The 17,727-nt window shown below is 38.1% G+C and overlaps 1 protein-coding gene across 2 annotated transcripts in view; it reads right to left on the bottom strand.

The window, feature by feature from the left end:
* Positions 1-3,267: 3,267 nt before the first annotated feature.
* LOC122669758 (DEAD-box ATP-dependent RNA helicase 8) overlaps positions 3,268-17,727 on the bottom strand; it is a 29,332-nt gene continuing 14,872 nt past the window's right edge. The window contains exons 5-11 of one of the 2 annotated variants that reach the window (XM_043866608.1): positions 14,749-15,000; positions 14,492-14,672; positions 5,117-5,205; positions 4,955-5,028; positions 4,695-4,850; positions 3,687-3,713; positions 3,268-3,564 (exon numbers count right to left, since the gene is read on the bottom strand). In XM_043866608.1, coding sequence (XP_043722543.1) covers positions 4,772-4,850; positions 4,955-5,028; positions 5,117-5,205; positions 14,492-14,672; positions 14,749-15,000 — 675 coding nt within the window. In that variant the 3' untranslated portion in view covers positions 3,268-3,564; positions 3,687-3,713; positions 4,695-4,771. Of the gene's footprint in view, positions 3,594-3,686; positions 3,714-4,694; positions 4,851-4,954; positions 5,029-5,116; positions 5,206-14,491; positions 14,673-14,748; positions 15,001-17,727 lie in introns of both variants that reach the window. The other variant, XM_043866616.1, reaches the window with a different exon arrangement.

The following is a 17,727-nucleotide window of genomic DNA, read 5'->3' on the forward strand; positions in this document are numbered from 1 at the left end:
AAATAGGGGTCATCATGGTTCATCGAGGGGAGCCCCCAAACAAAATTTTACTAACTCAGGCAACAAAAAATTTCATGTTGCCCGTAATTGTAGGGACCGAAATAGAATCTCGTTCCGATTAAAAGGGGTATTATGAAAAATACTAAAAACTAAGGGTTATTTACGAACCCATAGAGGAAGAAGATCATTCCATTTTGACGCATGTGATTACGGGCAAGAGGAAATTTCTTGCTGCCCAGGTTGCAAGAAAATTCCCCTCTCTGAATTTATGCAGGCCTAATCTTGCACTGTTCCATAAATTGACTTTCAAAACTCTTATTTTGCCACTTGACAAACTTTTTAGAACTGGAACTAAACATGTAGCCAAGGGATTTAGGTCCAAATCTTTAGATTGGTACAAGAAAGACAAAGGTGGTAATGTCCTCTCCGCTTTTGCAATCCTCTATTATTTTATTTGGAATGTCAGAAACCAATGTTCTATTTCAGCCTCTAGACCCAATCCAGAAGTAATCTTAACACAAGTTAATAGATCACTTAATGACACGGACACTTGGGAGAGTACGTTACTGCATACTGCAGAACAACAATCTGCCTCTCTAACTCTTAAACCTTTTGATTTTTACGCACTTTTCGAACCTAATTTGTTCATAATTATATATGATGGAATTTTTTCCAATAAGACTAAAGAGGTTGGGTGGGCAATCATATGTGCCTTGGATAAACAATTTACTACTGCGATAATGAAATTCAGTTTTGCAGAGAGCGCATAAGAGTCCAAGGCCAGAACCATCTACCATGGACTACATAGAGCCACAGTTCTAGGTTTTGCACCTGTCAATGATTAGTCATAATATGGTGGATTGGTTGACAAATGATCATCAGAATTTGCCATGGGAAATATCTTCAATCTTATGAGATTTTAAGACTCTAACCAAGTTTTTCTCAAAACTCTGATATATCAAATAATCTCATGATAGGGTTTCAGTAGCTCATAAATTCGCAATTAGAGCTAGAATGGGGAAGGTTCGACAATGTGTAAAGGACAATGTTTGTAATTTTCTTCCTAGTTAGTTTAATTTACTTCTCTAACCCTTCTGATCAGAAATACTTCTACTAGATATGCTTTACAGGCAAAGTGTGCAAGAAGTAATGACGAAGCATAACAGGAATTTGCCTCACATCTTCGAAATCCAACAGTAAGAGGATTAGACAAAAGAGGCCGGCTCACCTACATGTCCGAGTGGAGGGAAAATTATTCTCTCCAATTCCTTATAGCTCGGCAGTGCAGCACTGCTCGATGGAGATGTTGACATGTGACAGCTCAAACACATGGTAGTGCTTGACTGTCCGAAATGTCAAGTACCGCACTACCGAGCTTTAGAAATTAGAGAGGATAATAATCCCGTGTGGAGGCTGCACATAAGCTTCTTGGCTTGGGCCGAGCTATTTGACTATTCCAACACAAAGAAAAGGTCGAAGAAATGATGGCTTTAATTACAGCCTTATTATAGTTCTAAATCCAATGCGAAAACCTCGGACCTTTATCCCCTGAGGTTCGCTGACCGGTATGATTGTGCAGTTCCTCCCATAGGGGGGTTGAAATGACCATTCCACCCCCTGACCGAACACACTACCCGGGTGGAGTCCACCCCCCTTTTATTAGAGGCACTAGGGAACCGTACCGGACAAGGGAACCGCAGGTGATAAAAATTCAAAAACCTCTCTCTCTCTCTCTCTCTCTCTCTCTCTCTCTCTCTCTCTCTCTCTCTCTCTCGTGCTACGAAGTCCTTGGTCAATATTTTTTTTCATTTTTGATGTAAGATTTTCTACAACAAATTAAAAAATTCCGATCTGAATCGACATCAGATGGAATAGGGTCCCAATAACCCTAGAATTAGCCCTTTAGATTTTTTTATTTTTTTTTTTGGTAGAAGCTCCTTAGATCTGAAAACCAAGAGATCCGATGCAACTATGACGCAAGTTATTCAGCATCTTTGGACAAGGCAGGTGTGGGTTTTGTATGTAGAGACCACAACGGTTTGCCGCTGAAAGCTATCTCATGTCCATCTTTTTTCTCGGATATTTTGGTTGGTGACATTCTTGCTGTTCGGCTAGCGATGCAAGAGATGATTGCAAATGGTTTTGAGAGGATTGTGATTGAGTCTAATAATAAGAGTCTTATTACCTACATTGAGAATGGTGGCAGTGCTTCTCCTTTGCACATTAAGACTAGTGGAGGACATCATTTACCTTTCTTTATCTTTTGTAACTTGTTATTTTGTTTGTATTCCATGGAAGATTAACAACATTGCTGACTCCTTGGCTAGGAGGGCTTTGTCATTAACATGCACGAGTGATTGACCCTAATGGTTGTGTGAGTTGTGTTCCTCATTGCCTCCATGAGTTTATGCATGTCCTATCCTCAATAAAGACTTGTTTACCGAAAAAAAAAAACTAGTCCAATTAGATTTTTTGACGCAGTGCCCCAAACATCCCATATTCATCTTCAGAGGCGTCTAAACTCTGCCAGTAGTGTAGTGTGGAGTGTAGACTGAAACTGAAGTACTGAACTCGCGGTCTTCAATGATGATTATATCAAAACGGGATGGTCGAGACTGTGGGCCCACCGTCTTAGAATTCCAAAGGGAGTCGAGACTCGAGACGCCCTACAAGTTAGAAAACAAGTGCAGACTTGACAACATTAAGTAACACCACCACCCCTCTCAAGGGCTTGGTTCTTTTCTTCTTCATTCATTGAAGAAAGGGCTCACAGAGAGGCTTTGCAGGTTCATCAATAACAAGCCTATGCGCTTTACAAAATCTTTCTTTTTTCTATCAAAATCATGTTGGGAATAGATTGTATATCCTTCTTCACAAATGAGCTATACAAAATAGTTATCATTTCCCAACAATTGGAGTAAATCATTCCCAAACAGGAATAATACACCTGTTCAGAAGACAAGGGCAGCTACCAAAAACCATTCTATAGAAACGTCAGAAATTTTGGAAAGACTCCAAACCAATGCTTTATAGAGCTGTACCCCTCTTGTGTGTGAGCGTGGTGTTCAATGCCCCCCAAAATATCAATTTATTTTTTTTTTATTATTTGTTTCATTTTAATTTCTAAAAAATTATTCTAAGTACAAAAACCGCTACCCAAAAAAAATATTCAAATTCTTCTGCACATTTTTGCTAATGACGAAACAAACTAAACCAGAAATCTTCAACTGCTTAGATAAAATAAAATTAAGAATCGAGATAAAAAAGAGTACCAGAAATTTGATTGGTGCAAATCTTATCCAGATGAACAAAAGCACAGAGTAATTTTACGTCAGCACAAAAGATCCAATCCTCTGGATGTATAAACCATTCTAAAGCTGCTTCTCGCAGCCTAATGCATGTTTCAGCATTATGTAAACTACAGAGTTACACATACAGCAGAGAATCACAAAACATGAGGATCCAGCATATAATGTTCATGAAAAAAGTGTCGCATGTGCTGTACCACAATTCCCTGAATACTAGATTCAAGAAAAACCACAATAATTCGGCTCAAAGATATACCCTTCTGGGCAGAGGAAGCTTAACCAAACCTGGAACAAGCACAATGAAAACAAATTCAATATGACAAGAAGAAGAGAGATGAGAAAAGGTACAAAAATTTAAACTTTTAATGAAGTTTATACCTCTTGGTAGAGGAAGCTTAACCAGACCTGGAACAAGCACAATGAAAAATAATTAAATAAGACACCAACCAAAGAGATGAGTAAAGGTATAATAATTTTAACCTTTCTTGAAGTGCTAGTTTCTTGGCAGGTAAGGCTGCACTAATCCGAATACTAATGCATACAAAGGGGTAATACTATTCAAATCTCTTCAATATACAACCATCCATATTTCATCCCACTGGTAATGCGGTAAATTCAGACTCACCATCCGGTAGAGCATCTCCTTTGCTGAGAAATTTTGATGCTCCAGACCAGTACACATTAGCAGTACAACTCATACCATAAATTCCCTTCAACCCAGTAGTGCTAGCAACTGAAGTTCCAAATAATTTAACTTTAAAATGCTAAAGAGGCCTTCCTGCCTACCTCACCCATTCCCTCATTGAGTTGAAACAAAACAGGTAAAAATGGTTTTCCTGAGAGACCAACCAGACTTCTCTGGATGCTTCCCCTACTGTGGCCACATGCCAGGTGGGGTTACACGTTGAAACTTGCCAAATGGAGTGAGATGGTACAACACAAGTACCTTGGAGTTTGCCACCTCAACTTCAGTGTCTAAGAAAATCAACCCAGCCAACATTTGCCGGACAGACCCCCATGAAGAAATCTAGACCCTTGAAATAACACGAATAGTACAATAATACAAATAAAAGAAAAGGGGGAGGGATCTACATGCCACCTGCATATATTAGTATCCTGATTTGTATATAGGGGGCCAATGGGCACAAGGGAGGGAGTGTCGTATGGGGTGGGGGGGGGGGGGAACTGGTCAGGAGAAAGAGAGTATCAGAGAGCATCAGAGAGGAGAGAGTAAATGAGAGGGAGAGTACTGCCAGCAGTGTGTACATCATTTTCCCAGAAGATAATTACAGTTTTATCTTTCCCACCACAGAGAGCTGTAATGAGTTTGTTGTGGGTGTCAGGCATTAGTTCAAGCAAACATCTTGTCAGATATATGGGACTTACTATATATTCCTCGGAGTGTACACCAGCCAGATCTTTGCCTTACTCACCATTGTTGAGGGAGAGATTCCTGCCACATGTCACCTGCAGTAAATACCCTGGTCTATTTGTGGAGGAATTTGCTTGATTTCAGTCCCAAGCTCTTGTTCAATCCTGTACCTGTAAAGATAAAAGAAGAGTGTCAGCTATATGGAATTGATGAAACTAAAAATGCAACAATTGACTGGTATTCTTCACAATTTTAGAGGAGCCAAGATACATACAAGTTGAAACGGTCCTCATAGGTGATCAAATTAACAGCTAATCCAAGGTGTCCAAACCTTCCTGATCGACCAACCTGGTTATGTTACACTGATTTTATTAATCAGGAAAGAAGTGTATACATAGTTTGTTTATACACAATATACATACTGACTAGAACATACCCTATGCAGGTAAGTCTCGGAGTTCTTGGGGAAGTCAAAGTTGATAACAACATTGACTGCTTGAATGTCTATTCCCCTTGTAAACAAATCTGCAAAATTGAAAAAAATTCAACATTACCATCCACAATGCATCTTATCTCTCTTCTATAACAAGCTTTTCTATAGCAACACATATTTGGTTTTAAACAAAATGTAAATTAGAATTTAAAAAAAAAAAGGGGGGGGGGGGGGGGGTTAGTTACCAAACTGCTGTAGGAAGGAATATTTTTAATGGTACCTAGTTCCATCATGTGCCAGGTCAGATGGGACTGAAATTTTGTTGACACCCCAAGATCCCATACTCACGTGTCAAGTTTCAGCCAAACAAAGTTGACCATGTGGCAAACAAACCATTGAAAAATCACAGACTAACAATTGAGTGCACGGGGCAATGCGGAGGTATATGAACATACATGGTAGGGTATATGACTGAATTGGAATCTTAAATTTGACATGGCAAATTGAAACCATTGCCTAGACATCCAACGGTCAGATTTGCCTCATCACTCTTCCAAGTGATAGAACTAAGGGGTACCCATTAAGGAGAAGCCATCCTAGACGACCATCTGGAACCCTTTATGGCAAAAAATTGGGCCAAGGTCAAATCAACCAAAGTGATGCGGAAACACCTCTGGTTGTGCGATGTACAAGCTCATGAGCATGTTTCTGGCATTGCCAAGTATACCCAGAGCAATGTTAATCCTAGCAGCTGAGACCTGATTCTGGGCACAAGGCCTTGTACTACAGACGAAGTCTAGTTTAAGAACCGATACCACTGAAAAGTATCAGTTGCACAATTCGGAAGTATGGAGGTATTTGCATGAATGTGGCTACTTGATTAGATCTGTGGAACATATGTCAACCCTAACACTATTTAAGGCAGCTGAGAACATAGAGGATTAAGATTGTGAAAAGGAATTTAAAACACATGATTTAACAAAAGAATTTGCTTTTCAGATGACCCTCTTGGAAAGGAATTAAATGATGATCAATCGCATGATGAAAAAAATAACAATAGCAAGGCAAAGGTGTTGATCAATAGCATGATGAGGAAGCAAAAGCAGATCTGCCATGCTTGTACAGATATCAATTAAATGATATATTGCCCATATTTAAACATCAAGCAAACTCCACCAGCATTTGCTGCCGGTTCCAAGCACGGACAAAGGAAGAGGGTTGGTGCATAAGCCATCAGGTCAGCAGCCAGCACTGGAAAAACCCAGCCATGGTGCATCATGTTTGCAGCCGGCACCGGAAAAAACCCTAGCCAAACCCTTTTTACGTGGATTCTAGAACCTTATATTATCAACGTTATGCTATGAACACAGATGGTTTAGTGCAAGGTTTTAAAAGCTATGAAGGTGTATATGGAGAATATGGTGTTGGAGAGAGGAACAAGGAGAGGATCTCAGTTTTAGATTTTGTTGTGTCTAAAGATTTATCCATTGTAAACACATAATTTGGAAAGAGAGGTGCATTTAGTTAGCTTCAAAAGTGGGCATCATAGTAGCCAAATAGATTTGTTCCCAACTAGAAGGTCCAATAGGTTGTTATATACGAACTGTAAAGTTATACCAGGGGCTAGCCTGATGCAGATTCGGGTTTCCGAAAACCCGGCTCGGATCGCTTACGGGCCCACCCAAATATTACATGGATTACCAATTGAAAAGAATGGCAGTTCTGTAAATATCTTAAAATATCAAGGAGAATGGCAAGGCTGTAATTAATTAAATAGGAGAGGATCACTGGGTAGAACAAAGGACAAAGGACACAAAGGGGTTTATAATTATTAGCTAGGGACAGAATAGGTATGAACTCGAATAAAGGGATAAAACATACTAAAGGGAAAAGGATGGGGGCATAAATGGAAACCCAAGACAAAATAAATAAAAGGGAAGAGGAATTGTGGAAAGAAATCTATCCTCTTCAACCTTGCGACTTCTTCTCCAGCGGTAAACCAGGTCCATAGCAGGAAGGAGAACTTCCTCTACAGAACTGGGATTGCCTTCGGATTTCAGGTCAAGGATCGCAACACAAGGTTCCTTTGATTCCCACAACCAACGACTCGAAACAGCAACTCAAACGGTCACAGTATTGAACTGGGACAGTAACTGGCGGAAAGATGAGAACCAGATTCAATTTCTGGTTATATATCACGAGAGGACGTTGGCCAGGTTTCAGGAAGAAGAGAAAGAGTACGAGACAGATCGAGCTCTCTCACTGGATTCACAAATCGCTGAACAGAGTACCAACAGGGGAAGAAAAAAAAAGGAAACAGGTAAGGGAATGATAAGAAGAATATGGGAGAAAAAAATATCTGAGGGGAGAGAAATAGGGAGAAGAGGTCTCACAACCTGATTCGTACCATTCTGGTAACAAAACCATTCAAAAACTCATTCTTCAAAATCTGCATCTTGCGTAGGTTAAAACCTTGAAGTTAAAGAAACAATAAAGACTCCTAATGGTAATTTAAAACTGAAATTAAATCCTAAATCAACTCTTTCTTTAACTATCCTATTTAAACATACAAAGGACTCTACCGCTAATAGGTAACCCATTCAAAGTAAAAGATTACAAGAGAAAATCCAAATAATAACTATAAATAAATAAATAATTAAATATCCTATTAAACCAAAAAACCTAATTGGACCCGATTCGTTTTCATCTGGGTCCCCCAACGGATTTGGGCCGATCCAAGGGATTGCTCCTGCATCACTAACCACACAACAAAGATTAGTGGTCATGCATATGTTCCTCATTACGCAGAATCATAAGAAAGCTGAACTTATTTGCCCTAGGATAAGGTGGTGAAGCTTAAAAGGAGATACCTTGAAATCATTTACTGATAAAGTGGTCAAACAAGGAATGTGGGGCTTTGAGGGAGACACTAATACGATGTGGAATGAGATGACTACTAGAAGGTTGCTAGAGATGTCCTAGGCAAATTGAAAGGAAAACACCATTACTCTAGGGAGACTTGGTGGTGGGATGATGAGGTTTAAGCAGCCATTAAGACTAAGACAGCTAGTTTTAAGACATGACCAAGGACTAAGAATGTAAAAAATCTAAAAAGGTATACATTTTCCAAAAATGAAGCTAAGAAGATTGTGGGAAAAGCAAGGTTGAAGAAATATGAAGATCTTTATAACAATCTGAGCACAAAGGAAGGGGAAAAATGAAGAAATATGAAGATCTTTATAACCATGTTAGATGGATTAAAAGTGAAGACGGTAAGTACTAATAAGGGAGCAGGACATTAAGGAGAGATGGAAAGATTATTTCTACAATCTACTAAACAAAGAAATTTCGAGTAATAGTGTCCCAAAAGACGGCATTACCCATCAAGACACTATATGTCGTAGATATATATAGGGTGTTTGAATTCAAAGAAACTTTGAGCATGAAAGTAGGCAAGGCATCAGTCCCAGAAAAGGTCCCAATAGATGTGTGGAAGAACTTAGGAATCTGTGGTTTATCTTGGCCAAACAAACTATTTAATAAGATTATGAGCATTGTAGTTCCAATTTACAAAAATATAGGTGATATTCAGAGCTACGATAAATATAAAGAATTAAAAGTAACAAGTCATACGATTAAATTACGGGGAAGGGTTATTGAAACACACCTAAGACAAGAAACTACTATTATGGAAAATCAATTTGGTTTTATGTCAGGAAGATCCACAACAGAAGCTTTTACTTAGGGGACTCGTGGAAAGATTTAGAGATTGCAAGAAGGATCTCAATATGGTCTTTATTGACCTAGAAAAAGATTATGACAGAATCCCTAAAGAGTTAATTTGGCAAATATTAGAGAAGAGAAGTGTTTCAAGTAAATATGCGGACACAATTAAAGATATGTATGATGGTGTAGTGACTAGTGCAAGAACCAAGGAGGTCACAGTAGTGAATTCCCAATTACAAGTAGGTTACATGAAGGATCAGCTTTAAGCTCTTATTTGTTTGCACATATCATGGATGATTTAACTAGAGACATTCAATTTGGTTTAATGTCAAGAAGATCCACAACAGAAGCTTTTACTTAGGGGACTTGTGGAAAGATTTAGAGATTGCAAGAAGGATCTCAATATGGTCTTTATTAACCTAGAAAAAACTTACGAAAGAGTCCCTAGATTGTTAATCTGGCAACTATTAGAGAAGAGAAGTGTTTCAAGTAATATGCAGACACAATTAAAGATATGTGTGATGGTGTGGTGACCAGTACAAGAACCATGGGGGTCACGGTAGTGAATTCCCAATTACAAGTAGGTTACATGAAGGATCAGCTTTAAGCTCTTATTTGTTTGCACATATCATGGATGATTTAACTAGTGACATTCAAGATGAGGTTCCTTGGCGTATTTTTTTTGTTGATATCGTTTTGGTGGATGAGACAAAAGCAGGATTAACGCCAAGTTGGAGTTATGGAGATCAACCTTGGAATCAAAAGGTTTTAAGACAGGTAGAACGAAGACGGAGTATACAATGTGTAACTTTAGTTACACTAAGATAGAAAATGAGGTAGTGAAAATTGGCGAGAGGGAGATTCGGAAAAGTGATTATTTTAGGTATCTGGACTCGATCATAAATAAAGATTGTGATATAGAGGATAATGTTTCACAAAGAATTAAAATATGATGGCTGAAGTGGAGAGGTGTGTCCGGAGTGTAGTCTGATCGACGTATTCCTCTAAAACTTAAAGGAAAATTTTATAGGATAGTCATACGACTAGCTATGATGTATGGTGTGGAATGTTGGGCAATTAAGAATCATCATGTTGATAAACTCAGTGTAGTGGAGTTGATGACGTTGAGATGGATCTGTGGCAAAACTAAGAAGGATAAAATAAGGAATGATCATATTAGAGATGATTTGGGAGTAACTCCAATACATGATAAGCTACAAGAAAGTCATTTGAGATTTGATGCGGATCCAGGGTCCGAAAACCCTTCTCGGATCGCTTATGGGCCCATCCAATTAACATAAGCTCAAATAATAGAAGGGCAATGGCAATTTCATAATAACCAGAATTTGCAAGGGGTGATTTGGTAGTTAAATAGGGAAGGACACAAGTGGAAATTCTATTTTTTATATGAGGATAGATTTGGAACTAAAGGGAATTGAAGGACGAATTAGCATAAAGGAACTTCAGAAGGGTATAATGGGAAAGTCAAGAAAAGAAAAAGGTTAACCTTAACTCACGATTGAAGAGTTAGCTTCAACCCTTCAAACTCACCAAGAACCAGCAGAGGTTGCTACGATTCTAAGTGAACGTTCTCACTGCTTAAGCCTTGGAATGGTCTGAAACTGCAAACGAAGTTCGGAAACTCGATGGTCTCTCTCGATTCAGACCAATAGACATCTCAAAGCAACAATCGAAGAAGAGCTGTTGTCTCTAGAACCAGATCTGTCGGTGGTTTTGAAACAACATAGTTTGCAGGTTTCAATTCATTCAGATAATATGTTATTTCGCTACCAAAGATCAACTGCAGAATAACTCCAAGGATAAATATCCGGGAACCAAAGTTCAGGTGGGAGAAGCCAACACATGAAGAAGTTCAACCCAACAATATGGGGCTGATTCTACCACCAGAAACAGAGTAACAGTATAGGTATTTAAAGAACAGAAATAAAAGAAACAGAGTGGTTAATAGAATAGAGAATGATTGCTGGGAAGTGAAGAGGAGAGAGAAGAATACAAATGAAGATGGGAAAGTAAAGAGAGAGAGAGAGAGAGATCAGAACCGAGAGAGAAAGAGAAAGGTCTCACAACCTGATTCATACCAGCGGTAACAAAACCATTCCAAAATCTCAGTAAAACGACAGTTACAAACTTGTATTTAAAGAGAAAATAACAACTCATAATGACTCATAACTGAAATAAAATCCTAATCAACTCTATCTTTAATTAACCTATTAAAATATATAAAGGACTCTACCGCTAATATATAACCCATTCAAAGTAAAAGATTACAAGAGAAAATCCCAATAACAAATCTAAATGAATAAATAACTAAATATCCTGTAAACCCAAAACCTAATTGGACTCGGTTTGTATTCATATGGATCCCCCAACGGGTTTGGGCCGATCCAAGGGATTGCTCCTGCAACAAGATTGCATGGCCATATTCAACAGAGGTCTTTGGCTGCTCCAGCACAGAGGAGTGTTTGGTAATGGTCTGCAGAACATGCTCGGGTGTTCTTTCATTCTCCGAGAACGGAAAAACAGGTAATTCTTGTTTGGTAAAATGGTTAATTCTATAGTTCTTTAAGAACGAACCGGCCATGCTCCCAGATCTGCTGACTCTCTAATGGCGACCACTACCTCTCCTTTTGTTACGACCTCCTGAGATCCGAGCATCAGCTTCTTCCTATCACGGAATACCTGAAAAGAATCGTCTGAAAAGCTTGCCTCGCTCCAATCAGTAGTATCGCTGCTGTTCCGGTGAGGTAGGTTAGCCTTTTTTTCCTGCAAAACCATCTTCCTTACTCACTCTCCCGCACATTCCCACCCTCCCGCACAGTCCCCCCCCCCTCTATTTCTCTCTTTCACACTATCCACAACTTCCGCACAACCCCACCATTGGGGAGCGTGGGCTATATTAAATGTTGCACCCTGTTCAGGTCAATGGATGTAACATTTGAAAATTTGATTATCTTCCAATGCTATTATTTCATGATTCAAGATTGGTCCGAAATCAGCAGCTTTTGCGTTTCTTTTCTGAAATTATATTTAAAATTTTATCTGTATCATTGTTACCCAATGTTCTTGTTTCTTTTTAATCTTCGAGCAGAGAAGTTGTGATCTTCAATTGTACTTTTAAGATATTTCATTGCAAACTTTAACATAGATGTTATCTAGTACTTATTGCTCTCAACTCTTTCCATATTGAATTGTTCAAACTGTGGTGTAAATTTCTAACGAAGGAATTTAGAATTTTAGATCCTCTATACTATTTAATGGGGCTGCTGCATTTAATTGATCTTTGTTGTATAGACTTCCTTGGGCATTGAACCTAGAAGATAATGAATTTGTACTGTAGGTATTTCCTTTCTTTCACCAAATCTGTAGTGCACTTCACCCACTCCCAGCCAAAATTGCATGCTTGATTTTGATGTTTGGATTGTCCGATTCTGAAAGAGGGTCTCTCTATGACAGCTGAATCCATTTTATCTCGTATTCCCAAAGATTAAATTAAGTTTTAGGTTGTTGAAGTTGTAATTTCAGTTTTAAAAAACTATAATTTGACATATTTTTATACTTACTTTGGTTATATTAATGAAATATTTTAATTTATGCTAAGATTGGTAAGAGAGAAAAGGATTTGACAAGTATTTTTTGGTATAATTTAGATGGAAATGGCATTACTGTAATTAACATCAAATTTGGAAGAACAGGTTTTACCAAACGACACTTTTGTTCTATTATTGTTCCGAAACAGTTCTAGAACAGATTTGCCAAACGGTCATATACATACACAGAACGCTGTTCCAGACCAGAAATGGAAAAGAACGTTTCTGGTCAAGAACGGGCGTTCTTTACGAAGACCATTACCAAACACTGCCTAAAAGTGCCAAGGGCTGACCTAAATTGACCCTGGGAGAAGTGAGGAAAGACATGCATAGTTTAGACCTTGTATCAAGTATGACCTCGAATAGAGCTGATTGGAGAACAAGGATACATGTAGAAGAACCCCATTCAGTTGGGATAAGGTTGAGTTGTTGTATTTAAGCATCAAGTGAACACCTGAAAGAGGGGAATTTAAATAGAACACACGCTCGGACAAGAGAAAGAATAAGGTCAGCTTTTGAAAAGGTAGTAAAGAGATAAAGTGGAGGGAAGAGGTGGAATGTGGGGTTTGCGAGTGGATACTGTATGTTTAGAGACCCATGTTCTACCAAACTGAACTAAGACCTCTTTCTTAACACAATAGATAAGAAGAAAACTATTGGTGGAGGGCTGGTTAGGAGAAGGGGAGAGTTCAGAGATAAGTCTCAATGTTGCAGGGGGAAGAGGAAGTACACCACCACACACTCACGTAGGGAAAACCTAACCAAATTTCTATTCAGTTCAGTGTCCAACGTTGGATTACAATGTATAAATAAGCAAAAATCAAAAGACTCCTAAGTCCTAACTAGACTCTAAAACTGAAAATAACTTGTAATCAAAGCCTATCTATCTCCTACATATCCTACCCAAAGCAAGTAAAAGACAAAAAGAACAACTAAACTACTTCCAACCCTTAGTGGACCAACAAAACCCATATTGGACCGGTTCTATTTGTGTTTAGGTTTCCAAACTCGGTCATGCTGGTCCAACCAGTCAACTGCTACTGCATCAACTTAAAATCCCAAAGAAATCAAACGAGTAACTAAGAATCCACCCAACCCTAGACACTCTAAGATCCTTTTTAAACCTATTTATCAACCCGTGCAATGCTGTAGCTAATGCGTTAAGTATCCCATCTGAGGAGTACGTCCGCAAGATGAAACTCAAAGTTTAAGCCTAATCAAGCGAATTTCTATCAGCTTTTTGCCTGTAATTTGTATACATCCTTTTTTCACCCTCAATAAACGGTTGGTTGGAAGAAAAAAAAGGTAGTTTAAAGTTAAATAAATTATTTATCCAAAAAAAAAAAAGTAGCTAGTAGCTAAAATAGAGAAAGGAAGGAAAACAAAGATCATCTAAGAGTTAGTTAAGAAAGTTGAGATGTTCTTTGATGGAAACACAGAAATGCTGCCCAAGAGTGAGGTTAAAAAACTGTTTTTTTTTTTTTTTTTTGGGGGGGGGGGGCGCAAGTGTTAAATAACTTATTTTACAGTCACATATTCAGATGAGTCCAGCAACCCAAGGCTTCGATTTAGTAAAATCAAAATTCATCCCCATTGATGAAAGCAAACTTCATCCATAAAGCTATGGAGGTACACTTTTATCTCAAAGAAGTGAAGTGAAGAGCTTATTCATCTCAATTTCAAAGATATACTCTATAAGAGCAAAAGATCTGGGTGATACTGACAGCGCACTCAAAACACCCAACTTCATCCCTCATTTTGAGTAGAAAAGTTCACTGTGGTCTATAACCATCAGATGAGCAGGACAGAACTGTTGCGGCAGCACTAAATGGGATTAATATGTGAGAAATAATAGATTAACAGGAAAAGAAAGAGATATAAATCTATGATACATGGCATAAATTTTTGCATTAAGCGAAAACAATCAAATACTCAACCAGCTATGAACATATAATATTTAGAAGGATGTAGATTCACAAAAAATAATTCATAAGTAGTATCTACCAGAGTAAAAGTTAAATGTTAGAAAGCAAAAATTGCCTACCAGTACAAACAAGGTTCCTGCAAGCACCATTTCTGAAGTCATGAAATACCCGGTTACGGTGATCTTGCAACATCTTAGCATGAATATAGAAGCATGAATATCCAAGTTCTGTAATCTTCTTAGCCAACAGTTCCACCCGATTCACTGAGTTGCAAAATATAATTGACTGGTTGATTTGAAGCTGGAAAGAGTCCACACATTCAGTATATCCATAAAGAGGGAACGTGACAAAGCACATGCACCAGTTGAGGACAAACCTTGGAGAAAAGAGTATTTAGGCAGTGGACCTTTTGTCTTTCTTCTACAAAAGCATAGTATTGTGTTATACCCTTGAGGGTAAGCTCATCCATGAGATTGATTACATAAGGCTTCAGTAGGTATCTATCTTTAAAATCCTTAACCGTTACAGGAAATGTTGCTGAAAACATCAAAATTTGCCGGTTTGGAGGCAGAAAACGAATTAGATGCTCCACAGAAGGTTGGAATTCTGGAGATAAAAGCTTGTCTGCCTGTGACGCAAAAATGCAGGAGCTATCAGACTCTTATAGAACTACAAAATTCTATACAAATTTCTGTAGAGCTCATGGTTCCAGGACTGCCCACCAAGTAAGAGCTTCTTGTGCAACCTAATTATCAGCCATGTGGCAGGTCAGATGGAGCCTACTTTTTGTGGGCAGGTAATTCCCAAGGCCCCCTGCTCACATGTCAAATTTTATCCCAGATAAAGTTTGCCAAGTGACAAAATAGAGCTTTGAAAGATTCAGGACTGTGGGAGAAAGCACAATAGTGGTTAGAGTACCGTAGGCAGGCACAGATATAAGTGGGGATGCATGCAAATACACAGGAGAATGTTAGACTAAACTTGAGTATGAAATTTGACACATGGCTAATCTAGACCATGTTCTCTCTATCCAACGGTGAGAATTACCACATCATTTGTACACGTGGCAAAGCGATATTAGGGCCACGCAGAAAGCCCTTCTTAGGGGGGGCCGCTTAAAAACCCTTTTGATGTAGATCACAAGTCCATATGTACCTGCAGGAACAAGACCCAAAACCAGCCCAGCAAGGTTGTGGGATTCGACTGCTGTGAGAGGCAGCCTGGTCTGATGATGTGCCAAGTTTTTGTTGGTTCGATGGAGCATCACTTAAGGCAGCCCCAGCTCAGAGAGAAGCATGAAAAAGATCAGAGACCAAGAGCCCCAGCTCAGAGAGAAGCATGAAGAAGATTAGAGACCAAGACAGAAAAAAAAAATTTAATAAAATTACTGTTCATGTGAACAGTGATTTGGGGGCACATATGGACAGCTTTGTTCAATAGAAGATTAGATAGTCTTTAGCAAGTTAGTACTAGTTTCTAATTTCAGATTTAGAAAGTAGACTTAGCTTTTATTTAGAAGTCTCTATTTTCTGAAGTTTCTATTTCAGTCTTTTGTTTCCTTTTAGTTAGATTTAGTTTATATTTCGTTTGGTTTCTATTTTTGAGACTTTCTTTTTTGTGAAGCTTAGGCCAAGCTATAGATAGGCCCAATTAGTTGTACTTGAACTCAGACTTGATTAATGGAATTTCTACTGCTTGCTTGCAAGTGTTTGGTCCATAGTTGTCAAGGCATTATAAGTAAATGTTTTTATATTTGTTATTTTATTTACTTAAGATATTATTCATAAATAATTCATAAAAAAGAAAATACCTATTTGAAATTTTGAATCCAATAAAAATAAGTAAAAAAATCAAATTCCAAAAGGATAAAAAATCAGCCCCCCAGTTCAAGAACAAAAACTGGATTTTCGGCGATAAGTGAAATTTTCAACTTTCAAATGCTAGGGTTTTTCTCAAATCTAAAAATTCTATAAATCTTAATATGGTGAAACATTGCTTGAACCCAAAAGTGCAGAAAAATATTCATATTTTTTATATCTAAAAAAATATTTTAATTCAGAGCGATTTTGACAGCATTCGCGCATTACCAAATAAGGTTTGACCGGAACATAACTTCTTCAATATAAATCAGATTTAAACAATTTTGGATTTGTTGGAAAGCTGGTTCTGTGCTCTAACTAATACAAAAAATCTCATGTATAAATAAAATCATTTGACTAGTCAAACTTCTTAGAGAACGAGAACATCGCTCTAAATCGAGAGCAATTAAATTACTTATAGATAAGATCATATTTTCTAAGAACAGTATAAACCAAATGTATTTTTTGATTGTTTCAAACTTCAAATAGCTTGCTCCTTCAGTTATGTTGTCTTATAGTTCTATGCTGATTTTTTATGACTTGATGTGGCTTAATATTGATTTTTTATGACTTCTTGTGAGTTAATGTTATTTTTTATGACTTGAGGTGACTTGATGTTGATTTTTGATGACTTGAGGAGGCTTAATGTTGATTTTATATGATATAAGGTATATACTGTAGCATACTAAAATATTGTAACACACAAAATAATGTTAGAAAATTTTGGGAAATAAAAAAATAACACTCGTCGCCTAAGCGCTTAGGCACCCCTCCACCACCTTGAGTCGCCTTCTGACAACTATGGTTTGGTCTGAGAAGACTTACTTGTGTTCAACAGCCGAGATACCTGTGGGTGAGAGACCCAAGGCTGAGATAGCCCATCCCCTCCTATCCCTATCTCCCCCTTCATCTATCTATACCCCCTTCTTCTTCTTCTTCTTCTTCTTCTTATCCTTTATTTTTATGTTCTTCTTTCATATGTAAACAGAAGAAGGAAAAAAAAACAATAAAAGTTTCAGTTTTTCGGCTTTGCTCATTGTGAACATCCATATCTTGGTTTCCTCCTTTACCTTCCCTAATAATATTACTTTTTGGACCTGGTTTTCCTACAGTGACATTAACGAAAGAATCTCCCTAACAGACCCCTAGATCTGCCACATCACATGTCAGATGGGCTGAAATTCTGTGGACAGGAGGAAGACACCAAGGTCCCTGCTCATATATCAAATTTTAGACCAAAATGAGTTTTCCCGTGGCAAAACAAGATATTGAAAAAACTGGGACTGCGTAGAAGGTGCATGGGACTACAGTGGGGATGCATGGACACATACACTAATAGATGTTGGGGTTAACGGTTGAATTTGAGGCTGAAATTTGACACATAGCCTTCTCAAAGCATTCTACAGATATCCAATGTTCAGATACGCCACAGCACTCTTCCACTTGGCAAAACCAGGTGTGCTTGTTAAGGAGATTCCATCCTAAATGGCCATGTG

Source organism: Telopea speciosissima, chromosome 1 (assembly GCF_018873765.1).
Source record: "Telopea speciosissima isolate NSW1024214 ecotype Mountain lineage chromosome 1, Tspe_v1, whole genome shotgun sequence".
In the NCBI taxonomy this organism is placed as follows: domain Eukaryota; kingdom Viridiplantae; phylum Streptophyta; class Magnoliopsida; order Proteales; family Proteaceae; genus Telopea; species Telopea speciosissima.